Below are 22,782 nucleotides of genomic sequence, written 5' to 3' on the forward strand. Positions count from 1 at the left end.
TGTTGAAAGTACTTATGTTCGCTAAAATATAAAGCTTGACTTCTATGATTATTTATCATTAATTTTATGTCAGAATGAAACTTCAATGTGTGAAAATTTGTTTCCTTTTTCTCTACAAATGGTTAAGTTTCTAGAGTAAAAAAAAAATAGCACAATACACACTACTTTTTTGTTAACACTGCCAAGATTTCATCACCTGTACTCGATTTTTAAGTCATGAACCAAACGTAAGCAAGCACAGTCGGTTCTCCAGGGGTGTGCTCTCAACTTTCAAAAGCTGTTTTATGAACAACGACTCGTGTCGGCTGCTTCACTATAAAGCACACAGAAAAATCAAGATACACAAGACAAAAAAAGTTTGATTTAGGGGTTAATAATATGGTACAGTTACTATGATTTTCTTTTACACCTACCATACAAATTTTGTAAAAATTAAGAGAAGAAAAGTATGTAAAGGAAATATTCTGTTGGAATCAAGCGTAGGGCTTTTGCTGACTCATGAAAATGAATATGAATGTTTCTGAAGGTCTCTGAATACACACAGGATGTGTGTGTGAAAGTGGGTAAGAGAGAGAGAAAATAGGTAAAACAACATGGCACATTCCTTACCTGTACAGTAAAATGCTTTATGTTCCAACATGTGCCATGCTAACCATACCAAAAATGCTGCTACATAGTGTCAGTTCAAAAGCTAACTTAGCCAAACTCCTAAAGCCAAAAACAACATGTATGTCTGTTTTTAAAGCCTAATCTGTGTATTCAGATAAAATCTAAGGGCCCTAAAACAAATATTTATATGTAGACAATTTAAATTCTATCCAACAGCAAAAGCCCTATACAGATGGATTAATCTGTTAATGTGCCCAAGCCCCCAAAATGAGAGTTCAATAATACAATTAAACTACATATTTGCAAATACCAGTAGTATTTCTGTAATACATATTAAGAAACTGCATCTCATCATAAAACATACAATATGTACAGGGCACTTAAGAGAAACTGGATAAGCTGCAGAAGAAAACTGTTGGGTGGTATTTTCAGCAGGGCCTGGTATATAGTTCAGGCTGAACCAGGGAAAAGAACTGTAAAACACAACAACAAAAAAGAAAAACCACTGTTAAATAAAGGTAATGGTTCCTTCCACCTATACTGAGAAGTGCCGATAATATAAACAAATGTATACTACACAGCACTGTTATCTTGCTTGTGTCAGAGCTGTCATCAATTTAGATACCAAGAGTTATGGAGGGGTGGGGGGAGAAGATCATTTAGATATAGGGCATTAATGCATCAATATTAACAAACCTACAAAGATTATGGGATAATTTTGCATGCAAAATTATGTCTCAAGAGGATAATATTAAGTATCAACATCTTACTCAAATTAGTGCATTTGCAACATTTCTGGCAAACTAAAATCCTCTTGTATTGTGAGACACCTGATAGAAGATCTGCATCCATTAAAAAAAAAGTCATGCATCTGATCCTCTGATTTAAAAAAGACTATTTAAAAATAAAACTACAATTTAAAAATAGCAATGAGGCCCCTCACCAGTTAATTTTCATGCGTCAAGAGTATTTTTTTTACTGCTGCTTTGATAGAACCATGAAATACTGCATGAATGTGTAGAAATGAAAGAAAAAGAAACAGACAAAAGAAACAAACATTAACCAAGGAACCTAAATAACCCCCAAATCCATTACTATTAAGAGTTCCTTCCAAATCCAGCTATCTCAGTTTTACCAATTAAGACTATTCCTTACCATAGACTTTGTGTCTGTTGTTCTAAAACACTGACCAAGAGCCAACACCAAAGTGTAAGAGCTAAAACTAGGGTGAATGGTGATAAAGGGATTGAGTACATCAGTTATTTAGCAGTGGTAACATTAATACAGCATACCATACCCATTATTAAATAAACCAAAAATAGATTCTGGAACTAAATATTTCTGTAATTCTATATACATTCCTAAACATTTCATTTACAAAACAGATCTAGAAAAGTTACTATAGTCTAAAAATACTTATGAAAACCAGTTATATGATATACTGTATTATGTTCAGGACTTGGGAACTATGATACTTAGCCAATAAAAATTCTTTAAATTTAAAGCCTAACTAAAGTTCTGCACATTACTCACATGATTTGAATTTTCTTTCAAAACTGTACTTTACTTATCCTAAATTTGAATTCTTTAAATTTTCTCTTGGTGATAAGTCTTATCCTATAATAGGTACACTGATATAAAAGAAAACTGCTTAATCATAACATACTAACTCATACGTTTATCAGCATATATATTTTAAAACCTTAAAACAGGGCTCACACACTTTAATATCACGGAGACAGATGTATTATTATTATATAGCATGCCTTAATCCATCTATGAATGCAATTTAATTTCTTTAGAAAACCACAAAGGCAATTTTTCTAAGTTTTAAGGACTAGACATTTCAAAACTTTTACAAGGCATGGTGTAAAGGTTCACACTGGTATTCAAAGATCTGAAACAGCATCTAAAATTAACAATATCAAAATTCTGCGTCTACTGACCGGTTTGTTAAGGGGAAAGCATTTAAATTCTGGTCAGCATATATGTTAAATGATTAGCTTAAAATCCAGTAATTTTATCATACTTCAGTGATTTCTTTGATCAAAATTTATAGTTACCAAAAAGCAAATAAAGTAGCAGTACATTGGGAACAAACTAATTATAAAATGTTTCAGAAAATTTTACAAAATGGAATTAATATAGTGCTGTCTTGTCACAGTGGCTTTTTTAGATCCAAAAACCCTGCTCATTTTTTTTTTTCTGTCAAATTACTTTAACAGCCTAAAATGTAAAAAAGAGAGAAAATGTAGTTAACAAATGGTTACACCAGGAAAACACTTGGGGGACTTGAGTGCTTGCTGGCCTTTAGTTAATGTCTAGAATCCCCTGTAGCTGCAGAGGACCCACTGTTTTTCAGTCATCTGGAAGAGTTTTGCATTTGCCTTCTCCACTACAAAAATCACACACACAAATAACAGAGAGAAGAATTTATTATTTAGAGATATCTAGAAAATATAGCAAGAATGAACAAGAAAATCTGGCATAAAAACAAATCACCCAGTGCCCATCTGGCACCTAAGCTACAGGAAATCTTGAACTTTCATAAAAACCGAAATCATTGCAACCCTTGGTATACTGGAATTTAATATGGGATATTTTTAGAAGTTATCTGTGAGAGGAAGCACTACATAAATAAAACTAACCTATTATTTATTCAAAACAGAAATAACATCATGCATTTATTTGAAGGTTTCTACATAAATGTGCATGGAGTGAACTGTTCACCTTCAGGACTTTTTCATAAAACTCAACATTAAATTAACTAAGGTATATCTTAAGAAATTACAATTAGGGATATGGTTTTAACGAACTTAAAATGTTTTAAAAGAAGGCAAAAAAAAGTTAAGTATCTTATAAAAACAGGCCTGATTTCTAATTTTTAGAATTAAAAAAAATCTAAAAGTAAAAATATGGACTGCAGTATAACAAGGGTTTCAAAATGTTAATAGCTTAAACTTCTAACATGCCACTAACGCTCACTCTAAAACTATACTGAGGTAGATGGTCATCATAGGATGCCCTCACAGATAGTTAAACAAAGCACAAACCTTCTGCATATGGTACGACTATCAAAGCTCTGTCAACGAATACAGTGTTTGTCAGATGCTGTGCCACAACTGCTGAGTCCGGATCATGGAACTTAACAAAGCAGACACGGGATGAGACTGGCAAAGGTGAATCACTAAAAAGTAAACATAAAACATAAAAAAAGAGAAAAAAGAATTATCAGTTAAAACACAAACATATGACTCACAAACCAACACTTGCATTCCAAAAGTAAAATAGGTAGATAAAAATACATACCACATGTGTTAGTTACTTTAGTTAACCACTTAAAAAGAAAATGACATTTCAATAAGGTACTGCCCACTGAACTCACAAACTGCATACAGACAAAAACAATCACTGTTGGTAAACTTACAGTGTATCAATTAAAAACAGTTTGAAACTATAATCTCAGAGTTTGAGCAGACCACAAAAGTGTCAACATTTTTTCTACAATACCAATACCAGCTATTTTTAATTATAAGTAAAAATAATTAGTTTTGGTTTAGAAAACTTTTCACTATTGGTAACTTTTCAGAGTAAAAAACACAGAGAATTTCTACTTCAGGGACAAAAAAATATTGTGGGACAGTACATCTATTTGACAAACCATGAGTTTTCTTGACCCGCCTAAGTGTTGTCTTCTTCTACCTACAGCATAACACTTAGGCATTATAAAGAACTAAAGCTATCTTAGATCGCCTTCAGAAAAACAAAACAAAAAAAATGTGTACACATACTGAGATACATAGTACCCGCTAGTATTATTACATAAGGATTCCCTTAGCAAACTGCTTTCTTAAGTAAAAAAAGTGCTAAAATGGAAACTCTGGTAGGGTAAGATAGATTAGGTACCAAGCAGGATTTCTTTTTTTTTAAGATTCAGGGTGGTGCAAATTTCTGCCACAAAACTCCATGAAAGAGAAAGATTAAATAAAAGTCAGGGGTTGCTCCCATAACGCCAAACCAAAAGTTGTTTGAAAACCAACGGCTTAAAGCAGTAGTAATCACATCATCCCTGGCTATGCATCAGAATCACCAGAGGGTTAAAAACCCCCAGATCTCTACTCCACATCAATTAAATCAAGATATTTAACATACTCAGCACCTCCTCTTTTTTTATTTTAATACCCTGTGACCATCTTAATATGCACCTAAGGTAAAGAACAACTGCTGTACTGTAAGGAGCCAACTGCATCTTAAGATTCAATAATGAAAAAGTAAATCCTATAATAAATCTGAATGGCTTTAGAAGAGGGCTTACCACTAACTAACAAATTAGATTTTCATGTATACATAAAAATGTAATTACATCAGATTTTGTTACACTGGTTATTTCAGAGTTAAATACTTGTTGCAAAGAAAATATTCCTCATAATTTGAACACTAATATGAAGCTATTGCATAGCCTAAGACTCAAACCCATTAGAATTTTTAATATTTCCTGAAAGGCACTGCCTGTATACTAAGCACAGTTCCAAACCTAGATTCAAAGCAAAGTTGAAAATATTGTCTATCTAAATGGAATTTAAGCCACCTTGTTATTGGAAGCTTATTGCCAAAATGTTTTTGAGAAGATACAGTGTTTTTTTTTTAATGTGGATATAGTGTATTTTAATGAAGCACTACAGGTCTAAAATTTAACAATGCTGCACCCATATAGTGGAAAGAATGTCATTTCAGCAGGTTTAGAACTAAAGCTGTAGCACTTTGTATCCTTTTCTCACATACCCACACTTTTACCACAAAATTAAAAAAGCTCTTTGGAAATCATGCTATCCTTCATTTTAACACCTAACTTAATGGTGTTTGGTAAGTAACAGGCATTTAAATTTCTAAAAAAAGTGATCTCTACCATTTCTTTGACACTACTGTTAACTGACTCAAGAAAAAAATGACTCTATAATATTAAGTTCTTAAAGAATATCAATACAATGAACAGTTCTTTTTAAAATAAAACTAGGAAATACCGCCTACATATTCAGTGTATTTCCATGAATTTAGCAATTAATATTATTCATATTTTTTCTATCCATTCACATCAGAGCTATTACTGGCAGCTTATTACTTGGTTTTATCAAACCTGTACCATAGTAGGGAGATAAAAACATGCATTAAATACCATGGAAAAGAGAGTCATTGTAAGACAACTCAGAAGGGCAAATAATTCTCTCCACTTCAAACAACCTTGTTTAAAACAATTACTTTTTGGACCCAAAGTGACATTCTTTGATGTTCTCAGAATTTATTAATAGAAGACACATGCTAGTAAGATAGCATGTTAATTTCACTTTCAGACTGATGTCTGAAATTTTCACACCTTAGAATTTTCTACAAGTACCACTTCTAAAAATTTAACTGCTTTTATTCTTTAAGAAATAATATAGATAAAAAATAATATAGATAAGGCAGTTGATGAGAAGCTAAACAGAAAAGAGCAAGCCCTATATGATGTTTTTGCCCTTAGGTAAAGAGTGGCAGTATTTTTCCTTTTTTTAATTTTTTTTTATTTTTTAAAGTGTCCTCTAAGGGTTGTTTCCCAATCTTCTGGGATGCACATGGAAAAATCAGATTTGTTTTCCACCAAGCCCAATGAATGTGAGAATTCCTTTACAGGAGGGCTTTGATTCTGAAGATCAACACTTGGTATTTCTGCCAACTAAAGTTTGAGAACTAAAGTATAAGAACTTTTGGTTTAGACTGCTGATAACACTCTTTCAACTGCCACCTTAATACTGTGTTAGCTATTTCTGGGTGGAGAATTTTGAGCTTATAATACAAACAAAGGCAATACTGACCTGAAAATGTGACTCTGTTCATCTAATATGCCCTCTCTTTCATCGTGTTCTCAGTTATAAGAAATAGAGTAAAATGTGCATGTAATAAAAAATTTTTAAAGATAACCTTACCAATTAGTTACTTATACCTATCATCATTAAAGTATCTATTTTTGGTGCTCACTTCCATAGCACATATACTAAAACGGTTATGATACAGAAAAGATTAGCACGCCCCTGTGTAAGAATAACACTCAAATTTGTGATGCATACCATATTTTTAGTTTTCTTCTAATATATTTTTTGTTAGAATGTCTGCAAACTTGTCCTTAGAAATTTAAGGTAGTAGTTGTTTTGGTGGCTTTTTTTGTTTTTTGCTGTGAAAGAAATTTATACTTTTAGTTTTCCAGCTGGATGAGCAAAGAAGTTCAAAGTCAGTCTGTGAGTGAATTAACTTTCAAGGATTTAAAATATCAAGTATATACTACACTATAGTCTGCTATAGTCATGGGTTTATGGCTACTTGCCTATGCAAGTCTTTTGGTCACTATTAAAAATAATCTATTTTTGGTCACCGAAATAATTACCTAAATAAGTTATTTAATTGATGTAAACCTTCATTTAATGCATAACTTGGGCATATGCTTCACTGGGATCATTAACATTACCCAATAAACACTTTGTTATATTCTCCATTCTGAAATACACTAAAACCAAATATTTAAAGAATACTTGTTACTGTAAAAGAATGATTCCACTCATAAATAAAGGACAATCACAACACTGGGTTGAAATACTAATTCAGACCCTGGTAGAGTGATTTGGAAGTACAAAACTACCTATGTGAATTTCACTTCATCTGATCATTAAACAGGTTTAAGATAAAAAAGGAAAGCATCTAGCATATACCAAACATATATCAAACAATGTTGAATTTCCAAAACACATTTTAGAAACAAGCACAATTAAAATTTTCCTGTAGAAAGAGGCAATAAATAAGGGAACACCAACACCAACAGGCTTTCAAATAGCTCTAAGGGCTGTCATACAAAAGAGAGAATGAGAATATTATTTCTTGTGAAACAGTATGATCACTGGGTGAAATTAAAGGTCAGCAATTTTTGGCTTAAAAGAAACAAGAAAGAGGGATTCAATAATGAAACAAAGGGAGAAACCTTGAGGAGGCTGGCACTGAACTGTTTGGCATAATTCCAGATGCCAGGATCACCACTACACCACCTCCCCCATAGGCATTTATAACTGAAAGCAGCATTTCAGTAGGTGTGGGTTAAGGCTGTCATACATGTATTTTTAAAAATGCTCTGTAGGTAATGTTGCTGACCTAAGGAGCCACATATTCTAAAAGAGAGAGGAAGCTAACCTTAACCATCAGTTGGTGATTAGTGCTTTAGAGAAAAACGAAGTAGTTAAATTGAACAGGGAAAGGAGCAGGAGTGTTTTATTTTCACACAGAGTGATCAGGAAAGGTTTCTCTGAGTAGGTGACATCTGAGTAGCAAAAGGAAGCAAGCATGTCACAGGCATATTATCTAGATCAATGAGTACCTTTGGGGAAAAAAATACAAACACCCCATAAAAAATCAAGTGGCAAATATGTTTACAATAGTCAGAATTTTATATATTCTGAACCACTCAATCTTATTCTAGGAGTAAAAAAGTAGATATTTGGAATGATCAACCTTTTTGGAGTACTAGTTAGCGCTTCACAGCACATTATCCCTTGTAAGCTGCTCCTGAAAACAGTAGTAAGCTGTACAAAGTACAGAAACTGTACAAAGTAGTTCCAAATTATGCAGGCTGGATTAGCAATTGAAACATATTTTTAAAAAAATCGACATTAAATGAACAAAAGTAGGACTCTACAATCTAGAAGGCCATGAAGATAGTATTAGCATCTACTGAACTGTAACCTTGTACAGTTTCAGATGAGAAACTATCCGTAGTCGGAAACATTTACTGAACGTGTCAAAGATCAAAGATGTGACAATTTTTATTTCTTCTTCCCAACAGGGCGGGGAAGGAATCCTCTTAATGCGCAGCACCCCAAACCATGTTATCTGATGCACATCAGTTATCCTGGTTATTATGGAACTACTTCTTTGACAACAAAGCAAAAAAGGAAAAAGACGCTGGTCTATCATGACTCTAAGATAGTGATCATTCATTAGGTAAAGAGGAACCAGTAAAGAGCCTATACCTCTGTCAACTTTTTATAAATGCATCATAAAAAGAGCATCTTCAAAATAAAACATTTTAAAGTCAGGAACCCTAACAAAATTCTTAATAACTTCTTGGGCTGGAAAGAATTATTTCATCAATCAGTCCGGTAGGTCAGGTATTTTGAGTAATAACATTATTATAATAATCACATGTCACTCTCATTTTCTGCCCTTTTGCTGTTTATTAATTTCATGAGCAACTTAATAAAGGGCATGTTGTCAGAAAATGGAGTAACAGTAAAATATTTTTCTATGTTCATATTATGAAAGCTACTTGTCTCATTACTAAAAGCAGTCGTTTTAAAATAACAAAAATGTTTCCAGAATTCTACACTTAGTGAAAATCAGCAACTCTGAAACCTTTCTCTACACGTACATTCCCCTAAAAATTAAAAGCACACCCATTTGAGAACATTAATAGTCATGTAAAAGCAATTTAAGTAGAAAGTCATGAACTACGGGAAATGTTTAATATTGCAGCATGATTAACATCTATTAATTATTGAGTAAAAATATATTTAATGATTTATTACTGCCATCATAACAGTAGATTCCTTGAGAGTTCCAATTTCCTGTTTAGTACTTAAGTGACATCATAAAACTCTCAATGTACACTGGGTACTCGGTGTTTACTTGTAGTGTTACTATAAGTATTTTCACTCTTCACAGAGAGCACACCACTGTTTTATCATTTCAAATGTTTGTTCTAACATTTATCACATCTTACTTCAAAGCTTTATTTTTTTCTTTGCAATTAATCCACTCATTCAATATTTTTTCAGTAAGAATGTGAGACAAGAGAATAAAAACAGCCATACACTCTAAATTAAAAAATTTCACATTCTATAGAATTCCTTCGCAAGAACTGTGAAAATGCGTATGTTATTTAAACAAAAGAAAACCCATGTTTCAGCTCTAACCCATTTTTGTCAGCATAAAAATTAAGTATTCAGGCTCACTGAATTAATCTGTCAGAGTATTAACTCTGAATTATATTCACTGGGCCTGAATCAGCTAACGGCAATACCTACAATTAAGGGGACTGACAACCAACTTCGTTATCAAATTAACATAAGAATTAATAATTGTTACTTTTCAAATAACTGAAACATTTGATTTAAAAAAAAAAGCGATTAAAACTATATACGAAATACATGGAAGTGCGGTTAGCCCTGCTCTAACTGCTCAAAAAAAACGACCACGTTGTCACATTTTAAGAAGAAAACCACCAAATCCCGAGATTTTAAAGGCTGTGTCTCTTTAATATCTGAAACACAGGCCCTGCTTCTCCGCGTTAAGCCTAACTCGTAAGCAAAGGCAACAACAGCCAGCCTCAACTAAAGCAACCTGGTCCAGGGAAGCGTCGACCACGGCCTAGGAAATGGTGTAGGTTAGGCCCCGAATGGGGAGGAGTTAGTAAAACGGCGATGGTGGACGATACTCACTCTGGCGGGAAGAGGCGCAGTTCGTCGATCTTGCCTAGGAAACCGAAGAGGGTCCGCATCTGCTCAGAGCTAGCGCTCGGGGAGACATTAGTCACCTGGATTACCTCGGTGCCGCCGCCTCCGCCACCGCCACCGCCGCCACCGGGCCCGCCGCTGGGGCCCGGGCCCGCAGTACTGGGGACGACGGTAGTGTTGCTCATGGCGCTGCTCGCGTTCTCGCTCCTGCTTTAACACATCAAACACACAACAAACAGTGAGAGGGAGGGGGAAGAGGAACCAATTCGCCGGAGAGTAGACAGGAGGGTGTCCGATGCTACAGCCGCTGCTGCCACCGCCGCCGTTCCTCCACCCCGCCGCTTGTCGGGAGGGGGGGCGGGGGAAGATGAGAACGCGCGAGTTCGAGACCACGAGAAAACAAACGGCCGCCCCCACCTCGCTTCCAACCACCTCACTCGCGGGCCCGAGCTCCCCACAATGCCTTGCGGCGCATGGGCGCGTCACCGTCGGCTCCGCCCCGCGCAGGCCCAACCAGCCTCGCCTGCAGCCAGAGAAACGCGACAGGCACCGAGGTCTAATGGAAGTCGTCACCCCTTTCGCAACACCCCCCCACTTTTTTTTTGAAGAAATAAGTGGAAGGCATGAACTTTTTATGAAACAAACATTAACTCCTTTGCAAAAACACTGTACCCTTAGCAACTATTCTTACTAGAAATGCCCCCCAAATTTATTTCTTCACACATCATCTACAGATCTGTCCAGTTATTACTAAGGAAATTTTCACCCTAGCAACCAAAATTTTCCTCCCCATCACTATAAAATGTTATAGACCTTTACTATATACACATTTGGTAACATTAAAAAAGAGTGGAAGCAGCAGACAGAGGCAGAAGCAGGCTCCCTGCTGTGGGGGTTGCTCCCAGGACTCTGAGATCATTTCCTGAGGCAAAGGCTGACGCTTAACAGACTGGACCACCCAGGCGCCCCGGTAACATTAAATTTGTAACCAATCTGTTTTGTCACTAAAACCTTGAAAAAAGATTTAGCGTTATACTTACTAGTGCTTAATAAGCAAATCTCATTTCACAAACTGACTTCTTTTTTTAAAAAGCACGCTTTACGATACCTAAATATTTTCACGTATATGATCTGAAATTCCTACAGAAAAATTTAATTTACATGCATATTCTTGCTTAAAATAATTTTGAAGCTTTGACTATAAAAAGATTCTTAATTTTTCAACCTCACTTGAACTACTCTATTTTCATCCAATGTTATACAAAGACTTGCAGTTTTCCAAACATGACAAAATCTTTAATCTCACTGTGCCCTTATATAAATTATTAGTGACCAGGCTTCATTTTTTTCTAACTACCAAGCTCTGTTTGAGGCCTGCCTTCACTGCCACAACTTCTGCAAGCAGAGTTAGGGCTTCCTCTTTCTTCTCTGCTCAACAACTGAAAATATACATACTCTATTTTTTTTTTAAAGATTTTATTTATTTTACAGAGAGAGATCACAGTAGACAGGCAGGCAGAGACAGCCAAGAGCAGGCTCCCTCGCCAAGGAGCAGAAAGCCTGATGTGGGGCTCGATCCCAGGACCCTGAGATCGTGAGCTGAGCTGAAGGCATAGGATTAACCTACTGAGCTACCCAGGCACCTTACATACTATATACTTGTTATATTAACATTTATCCTCTCCCAAAGTGGTTGAATTTTCTGGGTCAGTTTAATAAGACTTAGTGCAATGTCTATCACATAGTAAATGTCCAATAAATGTGTTAAACACATGAATAAATATGCCTTAATGATAGAGCTATTTATTCTAAGACAATTGTTAAATATCTAACATGCCCCTGAATATTTTGGAGGCTAAAACCTGAGGCCTTACAAGAATATTTTTGTTAGTAAATACATCTGTGGAATAACGAAGAATGTGATTTGTGAGAGATTAGACACAAAGTTATCAAGACCTTGATGTAGAGGCAGTTAGCTAGGTTTACTTACTGGCTAAGTCACTTCTGCTAGTTGTTATAAAAACAAGGGATAGGTTTGTTGAATGCAAGCCTCAGGAAAATTACAAATAACAACAAATGGCATGTCATTCATCAATGTTTGTGAACATAAAAAATGTGAAATAATTTATCTTCTCATTTTGAATCAAACACATGTAACTGCCAAGTGTAGATTCTTAATTTGATAAAGTTAATTTGTATCAGGAGCCACAAAATGGGAGGGTGCCCTAATGGCCTGGCCCGTTTCACAAATCTAAGTCATTCTGCACTTAGGGGAAACACCTATCAAGAAACCCAACATAGATTAATCACAATCCTCTAACTCAGCTTTAGTTACCTTACCTAGAGAACAGGACCTACTAGCTTTACTTTTTTTTTTTTTTAAGATTATTTATTTATTTATTTGACAGAGAGAGAGAGAGAGAGAGAGAGAACATGACGGCAAGAGACAAGCAAAGTGGGGGTGGGGGTGGGGGCGGGGGTTTTAGGAAGGCCCATGCATGGCTGATCCTAGGATTCTGGGATCATGGCCTGAGCTGAAGGCAGACATATAACCAACTGAGCCACCCAGGAGCCCTGGACTGCTAGCTTCATAAAGAAATACCTCAATCTCCTGCCCAACCATACCCTCTCTCTGTGGTGTCTCTCCTAATGTTCTCTAAAACATGCTCTTGTCTGAAATCTTTTGGGAAGAGTGTTCATCAGCTTGTGAGGCACTGTAATCCCCCAATCCAAGGACTGTCTTCCCTGTAATAAAGGACATCAAATTCACTACTAATTTGTTTTCTCTTGTTTGTCATTTGACAAGTTCCATACCTACTAGAAATGCCTACCATGTGCCAAACATGCTACAGTGTTCTACAATAAAAAGACAACACAAAGGGGGGATTCATTCTGCCCTTTTTTTTTTTTAATGTTAGCATCTTTTTATTCTTTATTGGTGGATACAAAGAAATCTTTTATATTATTCTAAATATATTTGACATATTCATAGTTAAAATTACATTTTCAAAACAAGAAAGAGTTTTGTGATAAGATAAAATCTTTTACATCATCAGAAACTAGTTTATGTATAACTTACTGAATATGCCTATAGATGGTGCCTCCAAGTGGAGAAACAATCTGCAAAAAAGAGTCTTATCTAATAAGGACAATTTTTGAATATTTTATTTTCAACTCATCTGGCAGGGGGAAAAATTACTAGACTTGGAGCCAAGAGAGTGGCTTAGAATACTACCCTGTCATTTATTGTGATTTGAAGAACTTTCACTTCACTTCTGAGAATCTACTTCAGTCAGGAACTTAATCATAATTTCGAAAATCCTTCTAGGTCTAATAAATAGATTAAATAATTACTACTACCTTGAATTACTATTGTCTGTTGCCTATAGAAATAACTAAAGACAAATACATAAAAGCAAAAACAAATATATCCAAACTACAGTAGTTTTAAATCACTTCAGATTCGTTTAGGCTCCTGACTAAACATAACTGTAAGAAATACAGAATCTGGAGATGAGTATCATACTTGTACTTTAACCTCAGTGTCGTAAGAGGTTGTTAAAAAACTTGCAAATTCCTTCAAATGTTATGCACCTGGTAAGATCTGGGATTTTCCTAGACATTAGGAATACAGCAGAAAAAGATTGGCAATGTCCCCGATCTCCCGTAACTTCAGTACAGCAAACTTTCAACAAACATATGCAACATGTATAGGAGTAATGTTTTGTCATGAAAATGAACCAGGATAAAAGACAGGAGAGAATGTGTTATTGAGCTGAGACTTTAATAAAAGGAGGAAGCAAGCCATTTGAATTTCTAGGAGAAGAGCAATCCAAAACAGAGGAAACAGTAAATTATAAAAGGTCTTGAGGGTACAAATAAGTTTGAAATTTTCAAGAAAATTTGGAAGACCATTCTTTATTGAGTGAATGCTTTCCAGTTTATTTTTCAGAGGGAGACTTATACGGAGATTCTCTCAGTATCATATGGAAAGTGAAGTGAAAGAAATATGAAAAGGGAAGGGTCATAGCTTATCTTTGGAAGTGGACTGGGAAGGCCTCCAGCTATATTTGAATGATAAATATTACCAGTCTTACCAAGGGTTAATGCTATTTCTAATCCAAAGCAAAAAAGTAACCTGTCATAGAATATAGTATATGTGTATAGAATATAGTATTCTATATAGTAGAATAGAATTTAGTATATGTATATGCATAATCACTCTACCCACTAGATACCATGTTCCCAGTTGGATAAATCAAGTCACCTGTTATTGTTAGCCACCTTTGTGCACACTGATAGAAGAAATGAGTTCCCCTAATTGACACAATTTTGCAAATCTGAAAAGCAACAGGACTTCAATCAAATTAGTTGTTAAGCAGCAATTCTTCTCTTGCAAATACACTTTTTTGAGGATAGGGAAGACCAGTATATTAGCCTTGTGTTTCCTCACGCCCAACAACATACACGGTATTTGATAAAACTTACTATTATCAATATGCTAAAAACTTCACAAATGCATCACTCACATAGTATACTCAGCAAAGGCTTACTGAATGAAGACATGAATGCATTTATCAGATTTATAAGGAAATATGGTTGAGGTAAACTCTCAAAGTATTTGGCTATACCTTTTTTCCTCTACGGCCATAGAAAGCATACAAAAGACTGAGAAATAAACTGTGGCTTACAAATCTTCAACTTTAAAAAAATTTATCTGCAGATCTATCCTAATTTGAATTTCTAATTCTATAACTGTATTTCTATTTTATTTCTAATTCTATAAATTAGACACTTCTATAAACATTAATGTCTATTTTAATATTAAATTGTAAAGCTCATGCTCCCCTTTTTTTTCCTCTATCTAAATGAAGGGAAGAGGATAAAGGATGAGTTGGCATTAGGGAACTGATAGATGGGCAGATGGACACAGACACTAGAACAGAAATAAAAGTCTACTTAAATTTATTTCCAAATACTAGTTTTATATTGTCTGATTTATATTATCTACGAATAGCAGGAAAATCTGTATTTTTTAATTGACAGCACATGGTTTGTGAATACCTTGAAAATTAACAGAGGGAAAAAGTGGCAGCATGAACATTAAAATACTGTTGCCTACATACATATGTACAGTATTCTCAGCTATAATGCATATGCATTACTTGGAAAAATCGAAATTTGTACAGATTTGTTTGGTTTTTGGATTGAAAGGGGTCAAAATAAGTATCTGGATGGAGAAGCTCCAGTACTGACTACTCAATACTATCCTCTATGTTATATTAAGATTCTTTTGGAGCCTCAACTGAGAAAAGGCCATTCCTTTGAGGGACTGTTTCAGTCTTTTAAAAAATATATCTATATATTTATATTTATATATATTATATTTATATATATTTATTTATATTATATATATATTTATATTATATAGATTAGATATAGATATATATATCTCCAGTAGACTTGTATCTTTATTCTAAGTAAAGAGTTTCAAGCAGTCTAACATTAAATAGTTTTCCCTAATCAAGGAATTAGACATTTGTGTCATTTTAACCTTTTTTTCCTATGGTATAAAATTAATTTTCTCTTCATGAAGGAAAATTATTTCTAAAGTTTGATAAAACTGATAAAAAAGAAAGTGTACTCAACTCAGTAACGAGAAGATCTACACTAACTGAATGCTTTTAAAATGGCTTTTAATCCTCACAACACTTAAAAGGTATGATAGTGATTAAAAACGTAGGCCTAGAGTCAAATGAAAGGGGCTCTACCACCAATTAAAATAATTGTGAGCTCTGGCTCATTACTTTGTGCTTTGAATTTCTCATCTGTAAAATGAGGATGATAATAATGTTCACCTCACTAGGTTATTATGAGGATGAAAATACTAATACAAATGCTTAGAAAAGATGAATGTTAACTTCTATCATTATCCTTACTCTACAAATTGAGTCTTTCATTTTGAAAAATGAATGGGTACCTCAACTGGGTTCCATTTTACACCATCTCTCTATTCTAGGCTGGTACTGTGCCTTGGACATCATTCTTGTGAAAGAAGAATCAGAAGAGCTAATATTCATAGTGAGGAGAATTTCTTAAGATCTCACATTTTAATATAGGCTTTATGGTATATTTTAAAATTATAAAGTAATAAATGCAAAATGTTAAACATTCAAACTATAAGTGCAAAAAAGTACAAATCCCCCATTTCACTCCTCTGTACATGTTCTCAACCACTATAATAGGTGCTGCCCATAATTAGCCACATGAGCCCCAATTCCCTTGTGTGAAAAATGAGGACAAAGGTATGAGTTTTTAAGATCAGAAACATTATGGATATGAAGTACCGAGCACTGTGTCCAGCACAAAGATGCTCAAAAAATGGTATACACCATTACAGGAAAGTCTATGTTCAACTTCCTTATCTTTTCAATGTCTTACCCTAGAGCATTACTGTCAAACGTGAAAATACTTTGTAAATTGTTAAGTGGTAGTCAACAGGCAAAACACACTTATTATTAGACGCCCTTTAAGAGGCTGCTGCGACTGAAACATAACACCAACAGATTTCAAATTTTCATATTCATTTTTGATCCTAAAGCAGGCCTTTACCTATAGTATGCACAGATAGATGACGGCAAAACATTCCTTTTTATTTTTTTTTAAGTATTTTATTTATTCATTTGAGAGAGAGAGGATGAGCAGGGAAGGGGCAGAGGGAATGGGAGTAGTGAACTCTCTGCTGAACAGGGAGCCTGATGTGGGGCTCAATCCCAGGACTTAGAGATCATGACCTGAGCCAAAGGCAGGTGCTTAACCATCTGAGCCACCCAGGCACCCCCCAAACATTCTTTTTTTGATAAAATGTAACCACCCAGGGTTGCCTGGTTGGCTCAGTTGGTTAGGTGTCCAATTCTTGATTTTGGCTCCAGTCATGATCTCAGGGTAGTGAGATGGAGCCCCTGTCGGGCTGGGCTCTGCACTGGGATGGAGTCTGCTTAAGACACTCTCTCTCCCTCTCCCCGCTCCCTCATTTCTCATTCTCTCTCTCTCTAAAACAAACAAAACAAAACAAAAAATCCTCCCCCAAAACAATAAAAAACTACAAATGTTCCATGGAAAAATCTTCCTAGGAAGGTTTCAATTACTTTTCTACATTTTTAGAACAAGATTATTATTCTTATTTTCAAAAGTCATAAGCAATTGCATATATACTTGATTAATCTTAAAAGTACTATGACATGGGTCAGAGCAACAGACCATCAAATGACCAAGGGATGGGGGGAAAAAAAAAAAGGAAAATGTTACTAAGTACACTTGACGATCTAATTTCTGACAGATGATAAAGCTGAAGAAAATAATGCTTTTTCCCAGTCGCCACCCCAGTCACTTGAAGCTATGAACTATGAGCTGGAATTAGCTCACATTGAGGTCTAAAACATGTGGAGATGTTGATCAAATAATTATTTTGGAGGGAAGAGATGGTGGGAAGGTAACTTTCTAGGAAATGAATTAAAAGCAAAAAAGGCCAGAATCTCTAAAGTGGAAAATAATCAAAGTTGTATTAACAGTAAATAAATTCAGCGACCAGAGCAAAACATGTATCTCTAGAAAGATGAAGAACAAACTGGGTTCACAGATTTGCACTGTAAGGACCACATATTTAAATGTTCACTAGTATTTCACCATCCCAATGATGGTACCTTTCATGTTAAAAATATGCAACTGTGATATTTTAAGTGATGGGGAAGAAAACTAATGTGGAAAAAAACTCTGGGCAGTCTTGAAGTTATTCTGAAAGTTAAACTAGATTTAATTTGATTGCAATTGTAAGTATATTCTGCTTTCAAATTTGAGTATCAAATTTTTAAATAAAAATATATTGATTGTGATCAACTATCAAATCATTCTTATATTCTCTTATCAACCTAAGTTGACACTAAGAATAAAGTCTCAGTTGTCCTCATATTATCTTATTAAAACAGTTGGAGAGGGGCACTTGGATGGCTCAGTTGGTGAAGTGCTGGCCTTTGGCTCAGGTCATGATCCTAAGGTCCTGGGATGAGCCTGCACTGGGCTCCCTGCTAAGCCAGGAGTTTGCTTCTCCCTCTTCCACTCCCCTGCTTGTGTCTTCTCTCTCGCTGTGTCTCACTTTGTCAAATAAATAAATAAAATCTTTTAAAAAATGGAACAGTTGGGGGGCTTTGTTGGTATAGAACAATATTAGCGATGTATAATCATGTGATTTCTTTCTTTTTTAAGTATTGAGCAAATGAAGTTGTAAGCCGAATACAACAGAACAAAATTATCAGTAGGGAGTGATATAAAGTCAAATTTTAAAACAGTGAATTTTGGGGCACCTGGGTGGCTCAGTGGGTTAAAGCCTCTGCCTTCGGCTCAGGTCATGATCCCAGGGTCCTGGGATCGAGCCCCGCTCGGGCTCTCTGCTCAGCGGGGAGCCTGCTTCCTCCTCTCTCTCTCTGCCTGCCTCTCTGCCTACTTGTGATCTCTGTCTGTCAAATAAATAAATAAAATCCTAAAAAAAAAAAAATAAAACAGTGGATTTTAATTAAAATCAATTTTTAAACAGATTTGTTAGTTGTTTTGTATGTATTAACACAAAGACAATGATATGAAGTATACTCTAGGGTTTGGTGCCATAATTTTCTCTCATATTACTTTACTACTTTAAAGCAGGCAAATTCCAAAACCCTATAAAATTAATGTTTTCAGTCAGAGAAACTTTGCTCTTGGAAAAATGAGCAAGAAAATAGCTTTCAAAGGTTAGGAGTGGGAATCACTGGGAATAGTGGGAAACATTCTCAGATGATTTTAGAAAAGACAATAAACATTTATTTAAAGACAAAAAAGATGACTCTATAACCACCCATTTCAGCTTTTTATCCCTTCAATGGAAAGAAAATAAACCAAAAAATAAAACTAAATTATGATTTTAAAAATATGTTTTTAAACTAGTTCCTCCACTATTCTCCAGAGGATAAACACTAGCATGTAGAAGACTTTTTATTTTATTCTATTTTTATTTTAAAAAATACTTATCTATTTATTTTACGGGGGGGAAAGGGAAAGAGAGGTCTTTTTTTTTTTTAACATTTTATTTATTTGAGAGAGAGAGAAAGAGAGAAAGCGCTATGGGGAGGAGTAGAGGGAGAGGGAGAAGTAGTCTCCCCACTGAGCCTAGAGCCTGATGTGGGGCTCCATCTCAGGACCCCGGGATCATGACCTAAGCCCAACATAGACACTTACCTGACTGAGCCATCCAGGCAATCTTTTTTTTAAGATTTTATTTATTTATTTGACAGAGAGATGGAGAGGAAACAGAAGTTGGCGACAGGGAGAAGCAGGCTTCCTGCTGAGCAGAGAGCTGGATAAGGGGCTCAGTCCCAGGACCCTGAGATCATGACCTGCGCCAAAAGCAGATGCTTAACGACTGAGCCACCCCGGTGCCCCTGGAAAGAGTCTTAATCAGATTCTGTATGGAATCACATGCAGGGCTTGATCTCACAACCCTGAGATCACGATCTGAGCCAAAAACCAAGAGTCAGATGCTCAACTGACTGGCCACCCAGGTGCCTCATAGAAGCCTTTTCACAAGAGGAAAAATGAAAATGATTATTTTCCCAAAGCTGGTGGACTGAAATTCTTTTGTCTTAAAAGCACAGAGAAATATAAGACCCAACATTTGAACCAAATATTATACTACCTAGAGAAAGCTCACTGCTTTATGACAAAAGTAAAAACAAGGGGCACAATCGGTTAAGCTTACAACTCTTGGTTTCAGCTCAGGTCAAGATCTCAGGGTCATGAGAGATCCAGCGCAAGTTGGGTTCCCCACTCAGCGCAGACTCTGCCTGAGATTCTCTCTCCCTCTTCCTGCCTCTCCCAACTGTGCTTTCTCACTAATAAATAAATCTTAAAAAAAAAAAAAAAGTAAAAAAGAGAAGCACAGGGAACATGCAAAAAAATACAAATAATTATTCTAAAATAAAATGCACTCCATCAGAAAAAGTATCACATACTAACAACAAAATTCAAAGCTACATTTGAAACTATGAATAAAATGCAAAGTATGTACTGCCTTCAATGAAATAGTATAAGAATGTTTCCTACTGACTACTTTTAAAAGTTGGTAGTTAGAGCATGAATGGAAAACATGTGAAACTGCAAATGAAATTTTTAAAGGAAACTAAAAGACATGTAACAAATACCTGAAAAGTTGAATATTTAAAACATGAAGAGCCCCGTCCGACATAATTTTGCTCTCGATTTTAATCACTTAAAACAACTTATTGATATAAGGACAAACATAGAGAAAACTTTGAATAGTAAGTGTATGACAATGTAAAAAATTCAACTCAAAAAAACATTAATAAGCAAGGTTAGGTTCAACAATGCCAATCAATAATGACAGTGTTAAAAAATGAATGTTCTCTCAATAAATAACTACCATAAAATAGCAGTTCCCACTGATTAGGCAACATTCTGAAAAATAAACATAATACTAATTTAAAATAGGCTACATTTACATTTAAGTTACACAAAACGAAACTTCTACAAATGTCTGCAAAGCAAATTCACTTTGCTATTAGTTGATAACATTTTTAAAATAAATCTGCTTAAAAATTTTGCACAAGTTAATGCCTGTTTTCTTTTACTACAGTTTCTCAATTTGCCTATATAAATCTATCCTAACTGTACTTTTCAGTTTTGAAAAAAATGTAACATGTAGCAATGTTCTTTTTTTTTAAGATTTTATTGTTATTATTATTATTATTATTTTTTGACAGAGAGAGAGATCACAAGGAGGCAGAGAGGCAGGCAGGCAGAGAGGAAGGGAAGCAGGCTCCTTGCTGAGCAGAGAGCCAGATGCGGGGCTTGATCCCAGAACCCTGGGATCATGACCTGAGCTGAAGGCAGTGGCTTAACCCACTGAGCCACCCAGGTACCCCACATAGCAATGTTCTTAAGAGTAATATGGACATGTTTGAAAATGTCTTATTAAATTGTAATGGTAGAGGTAAGCCACTCTATCTTACTTTGACAATAGTTTTTCCGTTATGAAACCGAACAGCATTTTTTGGCTGATGTAATTCTTAGGCTCATATATTTTTTGCTTTTTTCGCTTTCTTTTTTTATTTGGCAAAGAAGATAGACCAGGGAAACCTTTCACTACTTTAACAAAATGAATATAATAAATTGTAGCTAGGCAAATTCTGTTACAAAAGGTAGTTACACAGTAGACTCCAGTCACTGCACAGAAGTCATCCATTTCATGTTATTTCAAAAATCCATTTTTTTAAAACATTTTATTTATTTGACAGACAGAGATCACAAGTAGGTAGAGAGGCAGGCAGAGAGAGAGAGAGTGAGGCGGGGGAAGCAGGCTTCCTGCTGAGCAGAGAGCCCTATGTGGGGTTCGATCCCAGGACCCTGAGATCATGACCTGAGCCGAAGGCAGAGGCTTAACCCATTGAGCCACCCAGGCGCCCCTCAAAAATCCATTTTTTAAAAAGCAAATATTTTTGCTATGCTCAACTGAAAAAAGGGTTGGGTTTTTTGTTTGCAATGCATTCTTCCTAAAGTAATAAAATTGATACAAAGTGTTAAGTCCCATAAATATAAATATATATAACTATACTCTCTCATTAAAGAAGCTCAATTCAAGTTGCTTAATCTGTATTTGCTACACAGGTATATACAATGTACTATGGAAATATACTAGTAAAATTTTTTATATATGTCAGTGTGTATCTATCGAAGTTTACCACAAGTATACAGTCACTTGGATTTTCAGAATTCCTTTGCCATTAAACAGAATTATGCTTCACTTACACAAAATGCAGCAATGTTTACTAAAATTACATGCCAATACGAAATATTTATCTTCAAGTAGAAGCACAATAAATGAAAATATTATACCTTGCACATTATTTTAAAAAATATTGAACTAAAAAAAGAATCTATGATGGGGGAGAGGTGGCTACTGTAAACTTTTATACTTGAGCAATTCCTCCTCCAAAGGTAGGCTGTTGCGTCCTACAAAAGAGGAAAGGTTTTTTCTCTAAAAAAAACAAAAAAGACCCTCTTTTTAAACATAGCTGAAGTGTACCTTAAAGTGGTTTTAGGAATAAGGCATTGAAAATGATGAAGTAAGAGCCACTAGGTAAGTCATGATTAACAAGACTTTGGAGACCTAGGTTCATATTCTTGCCTAAACCACTTACAGAAAATTGTGACCTTCATTCATCAAGTTCCTTAATCCCTTTCAGCCTCAATTTTTTCACCTGCAAAATTGGTTATTGTGCTGAATAAGAGATAGCTAAGGAGGTATTATCAGCACGGAGCTTGTCACTTACGGCTGTCACTTACAGCTCAGGAAGGTGGCAATAATCATTACTGTCAAGATAAACTTGGGGTGGGAAGGAGGCCTATTAGTGGCCTTGCAAAAACTAGGGTCCTTGCATTAAAACCCACTCTTCTTGCTTGGTAGTGTAACTACTGGTACCTTTCTGCTATTCGTTTTTAGTGTAAAGAACTCTAAAGAACCAAGAAGTAAAAACGAGAGGGGGTTAAAAACTGAATTTTACAGGTATAAAGAACCTGGATTCAGGCAAAACTCTGTGCT

At 35.2% G+C, this 22,782-nt stretch overlaps 1 protein-coding gene and 1 non-coding gene across 11 annotated transcripts in view; one reads left to right on the plus strand and one right to left on the minus strand.

The window, feature by feature from the left end:
• SRSF11 (serine and arginine rich splicing factor 11) overlaps nucleotides 1-22,782 on the minus strand; it is a 43,874-nt gene that overhangs the window by 20,064 nt on the left and 1,028 nt on the right. For 3 of the 10 annotated variants that reach the window (XM_047727436.1, XM_047727435.1, XM_047727433.1), the window contains exons 1-2: nucleotides 10,122-10,547; nucleotides 3,663-3,796 (exon numbers count right to left, since the gene is read on the minus strand). In XM_047727436.1, the coding sequence (XP_047583392.1) occupies nucleotides 3,663-3,796; nucleotides 10,122-10,321 (334 nt within the window). In that variant the 5' untranslated portion in view covers nucleotides 10,322-10,547. The other 7 variants (XM_047727438.1, XM_047727431.1, XM_047727432.1 and 4 more) reach the window with 6 other exon arrangements.
• LOC125099480 (U6 spliceosomal RNA) lies at nucleotides 6,614-6,719 on the plus strand. The gene has a single exon (XR_007127206.1). It is a non-coding gene; the product is annotated as a U6 spliceosomal RNA (small nuclear RNA).

The sequence above is a fragment of the Lutra lutra genome, chromosome 4 (assembly GCF_902655055.1).
Source record: "Lutra lutra chromosome 4, mLutLut1.2, whole genome shotgun sequence".
NCBI lineage: Eukaryota > Metazoa > Chordata > Mammalia > Carnivora > Mustelidae > Lutra > Lutra lutra.